General features: G+C 32.6%; 1 protein-coding gene across 2 annotated transcripts; it reads right to left on the minus strand.

Moving 5' to 3' along the window:
* Positions 1 to 3,395: 3,395 nt before the first annotated feature.
* LOC146539888 (uncharacterized) lies at positions 3,396 to 9,991 on the minus strand. 2 transcript variants are annotated; one of them, XM_085207763.1, is made up of 9 exons: positions 9,900 to 9,991; positions 8,896 to 9,102; positions 7,576 to 7,728; positions 6,782 to 6,967; positions 5,875 to 6,024; positions 5,305 to 5,457; positions 4,676 to 4,858; positions 4,163 to 4,360; positions 3,396 to 3,625 (listed from the first exon to the last, which is right to left on the minus strand). In XM_085207763.1, the coding sequence occupies exons 1-9, from the start codon at positions 9,955 to 9,957 to the stop codon at positions 3,429 to 3,431; spliced, it is 1,485 nt and encodes a 494-aa protein (XP_085063889.1). In that variant the 5' UTR covers positions 9,958 to 9,991; the 3' UTR covers positions 3,396 to 3,428. The 2 variants fall into 2 exon arrangements, with proteins under 2 accessions (XP_085063889.1, XP_085063890.1); XM_085207764.1 differs by lacking the exon at positions 7,576 to 7,728.
* Positions 9,992 to 15,588: the final 5,597 nt, after the last annotated feature.

The raw sequence follows: 15,588 nt of genomic DNA on the forward strand, positions 1-15,588 counted from the left end.
AATTTCCACATTACAACGGACCTATGGAATGAAAACAGATTTTCGAACTGCGAGGTCGCTCCAATATGACTTACCGATAGAAAAATAATTGTATTAAGTTTATAATAACATTTGTTTTGTATATTAAAATCAAATATAGATTAATAAAACATTACATAAATTTTATTGTTAAGCTAAAACAGCTTTCTACAGATTTTTTATGAACTTTTATCTTTTGATACGAAACTTAAAAACGATTTGTATGAAGAATTTTAAATTAAAATTCAAAGGCTTCAGAAATCCAGTACATCTCTTAGCCACTTGTAAATCAATCAACTATACCACTGTGGTCACTGAACAGCTTTACGATGTTGAATTATTAAAAAGCTATTTCCGAAGTAATACGGCGCGGTGTTTTGATTTCGAGAGCATGTCTGTTTAATGTGATCTATGCATCATTTATATATATACTAGCGGCCCGCCCGCGGCTTCGCCTGCTTGAACTACGTTATTATTAATTTCTGTCTCCATGAGTTCCCTACAGCCTATAAGTGACGTCCATGTAAAATTTGAGACTCCTAGCATTTGTAGTAACGAAGTTTCATACAAACTTTCAACCCCAAAAGCAACCCCTTAGAAGTCGAATATTGCAAATTCCCGTCTTAGCGAGCACCTACGTCCCATAAACAACTCCTATGCAAAATTTGAGGTTACTAGAACATGTAGTTTCTGAGATTTCGTTATGAGTGAGTGACCTTTCGATTTTATATATATATAGATACTAGTGGGCCCGGACGCGGCTACGCCCGCGATATATGAGCCTAAATAATTAAAATAAGTTAAAAAATAATAATAAGTGGAGATTTATTATTAGAAAAAATATCTGAGTAACCGAAATGAACAAACAAAAGAAGTAAAAGTAACTAAAGGAAATTCTTAATATTAGAAAAAGTACCTAAAGTTTGCCGTGAGCGCGTACTAAACATTTTTGCTAAAAGTGACTATTATATTTATTTTCATAAGGATGAATATCAAATTATAGAAATCATCTAATTTTTGTTAATGTATACAAATCTATATCGGCGCGCGCCATGTATGCACTCACTTTGGGTTACGTTTTCTTAAAAAAACAAACTCTGCAAGCCGTTGCTTAGCAACGCGTAGCGACGATTGTTATTAACATAGCGGAATAAATTGGTTGTCAAATTAATTATTTTAATATATTGGTATATATCGAAAATATTACAAATATGAGAAAAAAAAAGTATCCTATGTTCATCCCGGGACCCTCAAGTATCTCTATATGAGCATTTTATCACAATTAAATTAGCGGTTTGGCCCTGATTGCGTAAAAGACAGACAGACAGACAGACAGACAGAGTTACTTTCGAATTTATAATATAGGTATGGATTACGAATAGCCGTAGGTAGACAACTCAGTAATAAAAATCTCATTCTAGAAACATGGATTTTTGCCCCAATTTGAGATATTTAGTGCAGGCTTTATTAGAGCGGAGATATTAAAATAATTTAAATGTACTCACTACTCATTTCTAAGAGTAGAGATTGAACCCACAACCAACGCGTTCATTTTACCCCACTGCGCCATGTGGGATATATTTTTCAATATAATATATTTTGATGTATAGGAAAAATATAACTAGTTTTTAACTTTATATTATTGTGTACTTGCGAGAATCAAGGAAAATAAATTATATTTTTTAAATAAAAAATATAACACTGACAAAATGTGACCCCAGGGAACATAGTTTATGTATGTATGTATTAAGCAGTTTAAATTACGTTTCGGTATATAATTTTATACTTAACACACATTGATGAATTTCGTAGTGATTGTTTTAATTTCAAAAACTTTTACTATGTTACCGTAAGGTTTGGTGCTCCGTTCTCTCTGGCTAACCCGCTAGGGATAAAGCGTGAATTAACCTCATGTTAAGACACTCTGTTCCCCACTTTTCTCCGAATTCTCTAAGCAGTCATTGGTAGGGCAAATGAAAATACTATAATATGTTACCTCTGCTTATTCTGCTGCGCGGAAAAAAGCGTGAAACTGTTTTTTTTTTATTTCGAGGTGAGTTCAGTGTCTTAATGGGAACAGATTGTTTTAACACTAGGTTCCCAGGTTCCAGCTTTCCTGGTATGTATGGGATACAGTGTGAAGCTAAAAAAAGTCTTATCCCCACGTTTATAGACTAATATTTTGTAATTAAAACCTTACCTATATATTTTTAATAAAATTTTAATCGCCTTTCATTTAATTTTATGAAAAAAAATATTCACGATGAAGTATCGTCTGTAACGTCCATCATAAATTTTTCCTTTTAATTTACTCAAGTCGTAAATCATGCAGATTAATTTAGGTTCCCCCTTATTTACTTATATTGGTTAAAAAATGACGTCACGTTTACAATTTCGCGTAATTAATTCGTTAATTAACGCTGCTTAATATTTAGACGATCCACTTTGTATACTGTCAGAGCCATGTCTTTCTCATGCTTATTTTAATTGTTAATGACAACTCTTCTTTGTTGCATGTTGATTGGTGTAACTTAACGCCGCACTGTACCTCGACCGAAGAAATGAAAATATTTAAAAACCTCGAGTAAGAATAACAACAACCTGTAACGTGTGTGCGTCACGTTTGGCCTCAAATATTATGAGTATGATGATAAATATAAAAATATTTTATTATACTTTTAATACAATATTTAAAAACAACCATAAACAAGCTCAGATAAACGTTTGTACTTTGAAATCCTTTAACTGTAACAAACAAAAATACAGACATCACAAGCAATAAATTCAATTTAAAATAAATATGTTTGAGATCTCCATTCACTGGCTGAACTCACAAGAGTAAATCCGTCCAAGTTCGGACGGTAAAGTGTCTTACTGTGAATGCCTTCCTTCAATTTTCTTTAGTTGTCTGTATTCTTTCGACCTCCATCGGATTTTCTTAGGAAAGCCTCTTATCCTATTTTCCTGTCAGCATAGTAGTTTTAGCCCGGCAGCGCTGTTTGGAATATATTTGTTTTTGTTTCATTTACACCTTATAAGTTACTAGTGATATTGTTTATTTTTAATATATTGTACTCATTTTTTGTAGATTTTTGCATAAGAAAGTCTTACCTTTACTGCTGCTTTTCTCTTCCAATTGGAACTTGGGTTTGAAGTTGTAAAGAAAACATTTTTTTTTTTATTTATAGACTTAGCAAAGGAAATTTATTGTTATGGCACTCCGTTCCTTGAAAGTAAGTTAAATAATTACAAGTAGAATTTTAATATATATGTTTATTTCAAGTATTTATTACACTTTATAGACAAAAGAACAATTTTTTAAATAATATTTAACTTTAAAATCTTATTTTTACGTTTAATATTTTAAATTTTGCATCATTTTTTTCATCAAATAAAAATTAGTTTCCATTTTAACATTCTGTGATTGGTATACAAACATCTCTGTCGTTTCGTCTATAGCCGTCCTTACAGACGCACTGTGGCTGGCAGTCCAGGGCATATGGGTAACATTCACGAGGAGGTTGGTTCAAATCCCGACATGTCTCGGTAAAGCACGGCGGTGGACACGGGTTCCATTCTTCATTTTGTCTTGTACAGTTTACAGGTGCTTTATACAGAAATAATAACAATATTAGAAGGATTTACGTTTATATTCCATTTTCTTGACTAAAATGATACCTACCAAACTAAAAAATATATAAGTTGATATTACTAAACGTAGGAAGAACCGAGACTTAGAAAAATGGATTCTTCCATTCTTAGTATGGAAATTAACAATTTTTGTCGGAGAAACGATGAATTTGTTTTTCGTAACATTTTAACAATACTGTCAATTTTATAACTTTATATTTAAGTGGGAAACAGAAACGTCAAAATAGGAACATAGTGTCTTTAACTAACATAGGTTCCTAAGTTCCCTCTGCCTACCCTGCTATAAGCGCAATATAGCGTCAAGCTAAAAAAAAATGCCAAATCAATTATTGAATTGAATGATGATTGCATCATCAACAAAAAAGTAAAGGTTGTAGATATGATATCCACTTGGAAAACCATTATATTTAAATTATTTTTAATTCCCTAGTCGAGCTAGATAAACAATAATAATATTTTGCTACACTAAAAACTCTTTAATCGAAATACTTACGGCAATCAGAAGCCAGTATACACCTATCATCATCATAGCTCAACCTCTTATGGTTCACTTTGCAAGAGCAACCGGAAGGGCAGGGGTACGGTGGGTCGCACGCAACCATTGCTCGACTGTCAGATGTGGGACAGTAGTTGTTTGGACAACCAACATTGCAAAATACGAAATATTCATTTTGACGACACGGGTTGCCTCCTAAAATATTGTTAAATCAAGTTTTATTAATAATTTTAGAACACAGTAATTACTACTTTTAGCAATGGATGTTAAAATTAATTTAAATATTATTAAACCTTAATAATTAATTAAAACCACATAGAAATATTAATTAGTTTAGCTAACTACTACGATTAATTATAATATAAATATTTACAATTTAGTTTAAACTTCGTAGTTATATAGCTTATTATATTTATGTAAAAAAAATCTATAAGTTCGCTATAGTAAAACATGTTGCTTAAACGGGCGAAGTCAAGCGTGGGTCGCTAGTCATTTGAGAATTTTATATACCTGGACAGTCATCTGGTAAAATACATTTTCCTTCATCAGAGAGCAAGTAAAGCGGGTCACACTGACAACCATTAGGTTCACATTCCCTACTACATACTGCATTCGGCTTCTTACATGTTGATTTACATGAGCTCGCGCACTCTCTTTTCGTTGCGTTGCGGTCGCCATTGCAATTTTTATATTCTAGAATGATTAAAAAAATATTTTAAGCTTTTGTTTTAAAGATAAACACAAATTTATGTAATAAAAAAAATACTTTTTTATCAGCTTCACGCTGTATCCCGCATACAGCAAGGTAGGCAGAGGGAACCTAGTGTTAAGTCACTCCGTGCCCCACTTTCCACCGAATTTATTGAGCATGTTGAGTGGAGGAACTCAACGCCGGACTTTGCCTTGGTACGAGAACGAAGAAATGAAAATATTAAGAAAAAATCATCCATTATTATTAAGGGAGAGAGAATAATCTCTTAGTATTTAATAATCCATTATTACTAAGGGATTATTAAGGAATCGAACCCACAACCGTCGCGTTACCAGTCGCGTTAGTCCCACCCTCGTGCCCCTGCACCACGACAGCCTCATATAATATACCATCATAAATAAAAAGAATTAATTAAATCATTTCTCACTCTGGCACTCCTCTAATTTAACGCACTGGCCGCCTTTCTCAGATAAAATATATCCAGTAGCGCAATTACGGGGATTCGAAGTTTGTGGGCAGTTACCAGGGTTGGGCACAGAGCAGGTCGGCGTGCATCGGTCGTAAATACAGGGAGCTCCACCTGAAATTAGGTTTTTATTTCAACTTGTTCAATTAATAGAACACGCTATATATCTTCCACTTTATTATTGCTTCCATTGCACTCGGTGAAACGCCGTAAAAAGATCGTTAAGTTTTATTTATTTGTCTTAATACGATTTTGAATGAGAAATCTTTATGTTTCGTGTTTATTGGTTCACGTTATTGGAAAATGATGATTTCATTTAAATTAAAGATGTGTAATGGATAAATATTTTTTTTAAGTGAGTAACAGATTCGATTCCACTAGTCAAAATTAGGAAGCTTTCCTACATTCCGTTCCTCTTGAAAATTGTCCAAGGTCTGACCGCTGAGCCTTCAACTTGCATGGTTTCCAAGATGCCCGGATTCAAAGCCAGCTACGTTCAAAGTTTTATTTTATTCCTATCAAAAAACCTACCAGTGTTTGTGTTCATATCATCAGACGAAGAAGAGCTAGCATATGAATAAGCCGAAGATGATGCATATGCTGACGCTGACGACGATGCTGACGAAGAAGCTGACGATGAAGCTTCTGACCTATAGTTGTCCTCCGGTTCCTCGTATTCTTCTAAAAAAAAATTTAAAAAAGGATTTTTTGATAGGCGCCGAGGTGCAGGGGCACAAGCGTGTGACTGTGGACGTGTGGGTTCAAATCCCACAGAATCAAGGAAATGCAATATTTAATATTTTCATTTTTTCGCTTTGGTGTAGAGTCAAGATTTCAGCAGAAAATGAAGAAACGATAGTAGATACAAAAAGTAAAGAATGGGAATCTAACTCACAACTATCCCAATTACTTAACAAAACAAATACAAGTCTTTAATTGTCAGTATTCGAAAGCTTTTTGAAATATACTATATGAATACAGAAATTTTGCATCTGTCTCCCGCAGATTCGACGTTTTAATTGGCTCTACTATACAAGGAGTCCATGGCTGTGACTTGGAAAGAGCACTATCGAACGTAATTGTTACAATCTAGGAATAATAAAAATGAAACAATAGTGGTATATAGTCATTGAAAATGGGGTCATCTTGAAATCTTTTTGTTAAACCTATATTTTGTTTATCCAATAATAGGAATTGTATTCATATTGTATAATACGGAAGCCGTTGGGGTGCATTGGCGCAATGTCTACAATACGCACCACTTATGAGTTCGATTCCCAGTCGTAGGAATTATTAAACAGAATTTACACAAGCTTACGGTAAAAACCTTAAAGACTTATTTATCATAAATACTTCACATATTTAAATATTTATAAATAGTTTTAATAATATAAAATAGAAAATAGAATCAATTTAGACAATTTTGTTTGAACCAAACCTGTATCACATTGGTCCTTTGGCACGCAATCGCCCGTGGAGTTCCTCAAATAGTCACCTATACAGTTACAGCCAGGGCTGCAAGGGCCGGCCTTGCAAGCGTATTTGTCGTATGAGAAGTCACAATCCTGAGGTGGACATGTTTGTTGACAGTCTGACGGGACTTCGTTATAACCGCATTGTATTGCTGAAATTTAATTGATAATAATAAAAATAATAGTAATATCAACAACGGGTGTTATTCCGAAAAATTTAACATGGTCTTTAAATATTCTTAATTTACCTAGATTTACTTACTTGACTCTTCAAAAAGCGGCTCTCTTAAATACGTGTAGAACAGTTAGAAAATTTTTACATTTGGGTTCAGATAGTGATGCAGTTATAAACCAAATCAGCCAGACCTGATCCAGCACTTGATACATACCCGTGCTGGTTCATATTACCTGAGATATCTAACCGTTAAATACAAAATAATAGAATTATTCTTACTTTCCTTTAACACTCGACGTAGTGAGAGCCGTCATAATACCGCTTCACGCTGCATACAGCATAACAGGGTGGGTAGACAGAGAAAGACTAGTGTTAAGACAGTTCGCTCTCCACTTTCCATTGAATATTGGAAGCATTCCGTGTTGAGTGGCGTGATTCAACACCGCGGTTCACTCTGACACCAGAGCAAAGAAATGAAAATATTAAATATTTCACGAATGGGTATTGAAACCACTGCCTATCACCACCACGACTGGCCTCACTATCAGGTCCTAATGCTATATTTATATGAAAAAAATCACTTACTATTATTTTGGGCAATTGGTACACAAATACCGTTACTATTCCTTACATATTTATCAATACATTTACAATTGCCATCAGAATTACATTGTACATCGGAATCATCACAGATTGTTATTGGCTCTTCAAATTCGCTACACAAAGGAGGTGGTATAGCTTTGAAAAGAAAAATATATGTATGAAGTTAAGTTAGAAGATAATAAATATAGGCTGTTAAAGCAACGCGATGCGACGGACGTGCAACGGGTTTGATTCCCGTTCGTAAGAATTAATTGTTTTTATTTTCTCGCTCTGCAAACAAGACGCAGTACGGCGTTCAGATCTGCCACGCGATCTGAGTCAGTTGACTAATTAAATCATTTAATCAAAGAAGGCAATGTGACTGTAAATATTTAAAAAAAATAAAAAAATATTTAAAATTTCAATAAATATCTGCTTCACGCGGGAGACATCATCCCGCATACAGCAGGATAGGTAGAGGGAACATAGTGTTAAGACACTCTGTTCTCCACTTTCCGCCGAATCTCTCGAGACTATAAGATACTATAAGAATATACTTTTTCTTTCAATGATAATTTCTTATAGGAATTCGTCCAGTACGTATATAAATGGATAAATAAAAATTGGAAGTAAAATTATTTGTTACTTGAAATGAAACAAGACAAAAAGAAACTATTGAATTATTAGGTCGATGCAGCAAGTGCTTCCAATCCGTACATTTCGTTTTATTACACAGATATTTATAGCAATTGCTAGATACAAAATTCAACTCAATTATAAGAGACATTTGTAAATGAAATATTAATTTGTGAAATTTCAACTTCAATAATTAAAAGCGTAGGCTGATATGATTTTCGACGCCGTAATAACTCATATTATGAATGGAAACAGAATACTTTTGGTGCTTAAATATATTTAAAGTACCGTATATTTAAATGTTATATTAATACCTTTTTAATTGTTATAACATAATTCCCTAGAATTTATTAAAGAAGTGGTTCCCTACTTTCCGCTAAATTCATGAGGCATTGCATGTTGAGTGGCAGAACTAAAGGCACTTTGCCTCGTTATTCAAACGAGAAAAGGAAAATATTAAATCCCAATATCCCGAGCAGGAATCGAACTCGTGACCGTTGAATTTACAGTCGCAAGCTTAAGTCTTTCATAAATATTTGTGATTGTTTTAATAAACTTTATTTTTAATATTTTTCTACACTTTACACTAAAGAAATGTTATTACAAAGGAATATAATAATATTCTACTTATATAGGAATATTCCTATTTACATACAAAACTGGATGTTAATTTCAAGTTATACTCACGATATGGACAGTCCTCATTAAAAATGCACATCCCAGTGTCATCTCGAAGGTAATTTTCTATACAGTCGCACCCTGGCACACATTTGGGGTTAGGATTTGGGTCACAGAGGTATTCAGTATAGGCGAGGTCGCAAGACTGGGGAGGACATGTCGTTTTACATTTTACTGGATATTCATTTAGTCCACATTCCATGGGGTTTAACGATTCTGTGAAAAAAAAATGAAATTCTAAACTCTCTCGTACTAACTTGAGGTCGTAGCGCAGCTGCACAGACTATAAATGTGATGGGTGCGGGTTTGATTCCCACTTCGGGGAAAGAGTTATTTTCATTTCCTCATCCTAGTAACAAGACACTACTCGAAAATTGGATTGGATTGGATTGGCCCTCTGCCTACCGTGCTATAGCATGGCAATATGGCGTAAAGCTAAAATATCCCTAGTTGATTATAATTATCGTATTTTCGATATATGGTTTATGTTTAATAGACAAGGGAAGAACATCAATATTTTTTTTCTTACAGACAACGAAACAGACAAACAAAATAAATTGAAATTATAAATAATATTTTTTCATAAAAAGCATTTACTCATTTCTATTAATAACTACAAAGAATATTAAATTCTATCAAAGTAAAAAAATATATATTTTTACAAATAAAATATATATTCACGATCTTGCTATAAACTAGTCAAGGGCATTCACGCCCTATAATAATCAAATTATTACGCCAAATATAAATACAAATTATTATATTATACGTTGAGGCCAGTCGTGGCGCAGGGCAAATGCATACTGTAAACCCAATAGGTCCCAGGTTCGATTCCGACTCAAGGATTTCAAATATTTAAATTAACATAAACATTTATGTACATCAGTTGCTGCCAGCTTGTAAATATGTTAGTTAAAAAATGTAAAAAATGAGTTATTATATTTTTAGACTCATTAATATGTTTCACTAAGTTATTAAAAACTAAACTAAACTTTAAATAATATGAAACTTACTTGTGTTTGCGAGGCATTTTAATATTAAGCTGAATAATATAAAACAAAACACAAACATTCTCACACCTGTCTCGTGAACGACTCCAGCTTGAGTCACGATTTAATTATTTAAACGTGTTGAACATTAAAACTATAATATACGTACGTATAGTAAATAAAAACTGTCTATAGGTAATATAAAATTTTTGTTTTTGTTATTTTGGATTTCGTACTAATTATTATCAACGTAATTATTATCAGCTTCACGCATAGTATAATAGGGTAGAACTTCAAGATATTTCTGTCTCCAGGATTACAATCCTAGAGCCCCATAATAAAAATAATTTATTCCCCCATTCTTGAACTCACAACCTTATTTCGACACCGTACGACTCCGCCACGATATCCTGATTTTTTCAACTTCACGCTGTACCCCACACAAAGCAAGGTAGGCAGAGGGAACCTCGTGTTAAGGCACTCCGGCGTTGAGTCCGCCACTAAACACGCAATGCCTCCATGATTCGGTGGAAAACGGAGACCAAAAGTGTCTTAATGGGAACGGAGTGTCTTAAAACCTGAGAAGGTTTTATTTCCCTACCCTGCTGAAGCTAAAAAAATATTACAGTAAAAAAAAATATTTAAATAATGACGTATATATATATTATTTTTTATTTATCAATAATAAATTATAATAAATGAAAAAATGTTTGTGTTTAATATTCTTTCTGTGAATGTACTGTGTAAAGAATTGAAAAGCAAATAAAGTTCATTGTGAAATGTTTTATTGTTCAATTGTTCAACAAAAGCTTTATTACAAGCGACGCGGCCAAATAAACATTGCGAAATGAAAACTGAATCAATAAAAAAAATGATTCATGAAAATTACGTCATTATAAAATAGTCGAGACGAGACTAAAGGACTATTCTATGTAATAGAAATTGAATGTATACCTGTCATACCAAACACATTAAAATTTCCTATAAATATTATGGTATATATTATTATTATTTTATCAGTTCTGGATTCGATTGCCAGCAGCCGCCACGACTGGCCTCAACAATATCATTCAATTAATCAAAGAAAACCATTCTGTTCCACAAAAAAATAATGTAGAAAAACAATACATATTTATACAACACAAAATCGTATCTACAAAAATCGCTTAGATCCAACATCCTACATAAAACTGAAAAGTGGAAGTAAATCCCCGCCTTGTAGGAAAAGCGGGGCTTAGTGGAAATCCTGCGAAAACAGATTCGCTATTGCAAAATAAGTCATCTGGAAAACAAACGCTCGAAGCATGGGCACTGGGAGCAAAGAAATGGTTCTGCTCGCGCTCAAAATGTACCATTTTAAACGGTTTACATCAATCACGAGTAGTTCTCGTGTACTTGTTGTAGACGTGCACGTGTACTGACTTTATTCGTAAGATTTTAATTTAGATGGGATGAGATTTGAACTTGTTAAGTACTATTATATGTTAGAGTTTATATAAAGTACATATAATTGTATAGACATTATTTTGTATACTTGTCGATACTTGTCAGTGAGTCATATTATTTAACTACCCGCTTATACTATAATTGTCTAAGATTTCTTATGAAGTGTTTCTAATTTGTATGACAGTCTAGTCTGAGACGTAGCAGTGGACGAACGAATAAACCTTTATACTAAATTATACTTTTATTCTGAGCCCCTTTATATCTCAGAAGTGGTACCCGCTAAGAAAATACTCTGCTAATCAACATTAGTTACACTGGATACGATAAATAATTGTCGTCAAGGCATAAGCACGGCCGGCCATATGAGAGAAGATTTAACACGACCATCACAGGAAGATGCTCGTGCACATTTTTCGAGACAAAGGGCGGTACGCAGTACTGCTCGTAGTAAATTACGACATTCAGTGCGGCGCCGTCGCCAATCCGACGACGGCACAAGTATAAGTAGTGCAAGTGATGTCAGTTACGCGCGATCTATTAGAAGTAGGCGACGGGGTCTAAGAAGTCACTATTAGAAGCGGAATCGAAGGCGTCATCGCAGTAGCAGCAGTGAAGTTTCAACGTCATCTCATTTGAGGAATTTGAAGTGGCCGACGATGGCGCCATAGCAGTAAGAACATTGCCAACAGTGAAGGAAAGAGGGTACGTAGTAACATTGATGATAATTTGCATGATACTCATTTACTCATACGTGAAATGTTGCAATCAATGAATAAGTCGTAGAATCGCGATGATAAATTACCATGGTAGGTAACGTTATATTAGAATTTGACCCTATGTCAAAAGATTAAACAATTAATACGTGGATTTGTAAGGTAGAGAAGAGTGCTCACCAAATACGGTTGGTCTGATAGACAGATTATTCATTATGCTTTGCTGAAATTATTTGGTTTGGTTAAATCATGGTACGAAGAATTACCTTCTTTATTATTTAGTTGGACAGAATGGAAAGAAAAATTATTAGAATCTTATTTTACGGAGCCCGAACAAGTGTTTAGATATTTAAGTCCATTGAGCGTAATAAATTTTTCACAGATAAAATTCTAAATTTATCAGATCATAATTTTAATAATAATAATAAAAGGTCAACACGAGTACAAAGATAGTCTGTTATAATTGTAATGATCCAGGATATTCTACTATAAAAAGAATGTAAGGAAGTCTAAAGCTTTAAGTTCAAAGTATATTATTATTTCTAAATATGAATATCAAATATCAACATGCTCGTATTTATAAATTCAAAATTCATTCAAGTTCCTTATATAAATTACAATAATATACTAAGCAAAATCATATTAAAAGATTGATACAGTTTAAAGTAATAAAAAAATGTATTAGACATCATTCTATAATGACAGTTGTCAGTTAATTCTGTTCTTGAGTGAGACTAAACGGAGTGTCTTCTAACTTCTTGTTCAAGCGAGCAAAGCCGCGGGCGTACCGCTAGTGTACAATACGTAACAAAATAAATCATCTAGCGGCTACGTGCCCGAAATTGGTAAATTAAAGCAATAAATAATTATAAGAATGTATTAAAAGTAAATAAAGACTTACAATAATAATAAGTTTATTTAAAATATGAAGGTAAATAATAGATTATTGGTAGGTTATGTGGATTTAGGTAGTCGGTGTACCTGAGAATATTGCTATCGAACTTAATTTAAAATGGTATCAAAATAATTTGCCTAATTTAAGAGTAAACCTCTTAGCAATAATTTTATTTTACTATTCGGTAAGACTGAAGTTAAATAGAAACATGAATATTCCCGCGAGAACAGTTGATATAGTGAAGATTATGTCAGATAATAGATACTCGGGTTTGTTTTATGTTCACGGTTCAAAAATGTGTGTGTTGACGTTTACAAAAATGTGAATTCTATGTAAGGCCAATACGAACTTGAAAATGGTCAGGGTTCAATTTTTATACTCAAATATTTCTCTCAATGATTTAAAAAAGTTAAAGAAAGAAAAGAAATAAACTGATTTAAGATAATTGTTGACAAAATACCTATTAATATTATAAATTTTGAAGATTTAGATAAAGTTAATATAGGGGAAGGTAAAAGTAGGAATTAAGTAATGATAATGTATATATACTATAATATTCTCTTTGTCCGACAAAATATACATTGTCCATAGTAAACATAGTGACAATTATACGATAGGAACGAGAAATAAACGAGAGAGTTAATAAATCCTTTATGGGTATATAATAAAAAGTATACTCGTACGTGTATATAATAAAATTCCGCAGTTTCCGCAGGTTTGCCACTTCCAAAATTTAAAATATCTGTAAAAACAAAAAAAATTCTGACAAGTAAAGCTTATTATACTGTTCAAGAATATTTAGAGGATAAACATGTATGGAATTAATGTCTATTGAATGAAATGCAGGATAGCTGCCAACTAATGTAATAGATTGTACCATTGATTTTGAAAAGAGCAACTATTGCGTTTCTTGCCGGCTCTTCTCAGCAGAACTGCCTTCCGAACCGGTGGTAGTTTTTTGTTCATATGTTCATTCGACGATTCAAAAGTGCTTATAATAAGTTTATTTGAATAAAGAATATTTTGAATTTGAATTTGAATCAGAATGATGAATTTAAAACTTGTTTGTCGAGTGGACTAGAAGAGTTAGGGTTTACCGATATTATTGAATTGGACATTGAGTTAACTGATTTTAAGCCTGTTAAATATGGACCACATAAGTTACGATCAGTAGTTACTATTAGTAGTAAAAGTAATGGTTCAAGATATGTTAATTGCCGGTGTTATTAAAGAGTCAAATTCTTCATATGCTCAAATTCTTCATAAGATAAAAGATTATGTGTTGATTATCGTGCTTTTAATAATATAACTATAAAATAACACTATTCGTTACTGCTTATAGATAATCAGTTAGAATAGTTAGCGGGCAATAATTTATTTATTTTACTACTTTTATTTTCGACGTTATCAAAAATTGTATAAGACCAGGTTCACAAAACACTATGCTATCACAGAATTTCCGATACCGAAAAGTATAAACGATATGAGAAGACTTATTGGTTTGGTAAGTTTTTTTTTGAGAATGTTCATTAAAAACTTTGCACTTATTGCTAAAACATTGACTGACCTTTTGGAAAGAATGTCTCTTGGAAATGGATTAATGAACAAGAAGAATCATTTAATATGTTAAAAGGCGAATTAGTAGAACGACTTTATTAGCGCTTTATGATCAAAATCTTAAAACTGAATTGCAAACAGAGTTGATAATTTATTGTTACTGGTAGCATAATATAGTCGAAAGGATAACACTTCTATATTGGTTATAATTAACGCTTTTACAAAATTTATTAATATGTCAGCTGTGAAGAATACCAAAACGTCTACCACTATTAACGTATTTAAAGAACATTTTAGCTATTTTGGTAATGAACTAAGACTTAGCAGGGATCATGTTTTTCTAGCAATCAATTTAAAGCGTTTCATAAAAGTCGTAGTATAAAGCATATTCTTAATACGGTGGCAACACCGAGAGCAAATGGTAAATTCAAACGATTTAATCAAACAATATTTTAAATCTAATTTCAATATCTTAAATATAATTAATGGGATGAATGCTTAGGCGGTATTCAGTTAGGTTTAAATACAACTATTCGAAAAACTATTAAAAAAAAAGCTATTAGTCGCTTATAAAATGGGTAATTAATTTATGGGACAATGTGTACGCGTTTACAATAGGGTCCCAGAAAACGTCAGAGAATTTTCTATATCATGGTCTAAAAAAAATTGTGAAAAGACGTTTGTGTGTTAAAGGTTATTACCAAATTAATGATTTCATAAATGATAACACGCCTTGAGAATGAAATGCTCGCTCCAGTCTGTTTCAAAGGTATCATTGTCACAAATAATTAAATATTTGTATTTGTTTAAAATTTCAAAAAAAATAAGTCCCGCTGAGTTTCTTGCACCGGTTCTTCTTAGATCAGAGCCACTAACTTTAGTGAACTGGTGGTAAATTATTTGACGTTCAGAAATAATAAAACATGTAACTTTTTATTTTGAATAAAAAATATTTGTATTTGAATCGAATTTGAATAAATAATTGGTAGCACATAAAACATAATTAACGAAATATTTTATGACACTGAGAAACGGTTGTCTGAAAATGCACTAGTAACGGTTAGGGATGAGGTTAGTAGTCAAATTATAGAAAATCAAATAA

This window comes from Heliconius melpomene, chromosome 3 (genome assembly GCF_056956725.1).
Source record: "Heliconius melpomene rosina isolate 202511_hmr_F chromosome 3, ASM5695672v1, whole genome shotgun sequence".
NCBI classification, from domain to species: domain Eukaryota; kingdom Metazoa; phylum Arthropoda; class Insecta; order Lepidoptera; family Nymphalidae; genus Heliconius; species Heliconius melpomene.

Coding starts and splice junctions, on each gene's coding strand:
- LOC146539888 (XM_085207763.1), bottom strand. CDS start 9,957: ATGTTTGTGTTTTGTTTTATATTATTCAGCTTAATATTAAAATGCCTC. Junction 6,968..7,575: donor ACCAATTGCCCAAAATAATA/GTAAGTGATTTT, acceptor ATTAAATTTCAG/CAATACAATGCGGTTATAAC. Junction 6,025..6,781: donor AAAGGACCAATGTGATACAG/GTTTGGTTCAAA, acceptor ATTTTTTTTTAG/AAGAATACGAGGAACCGGAG.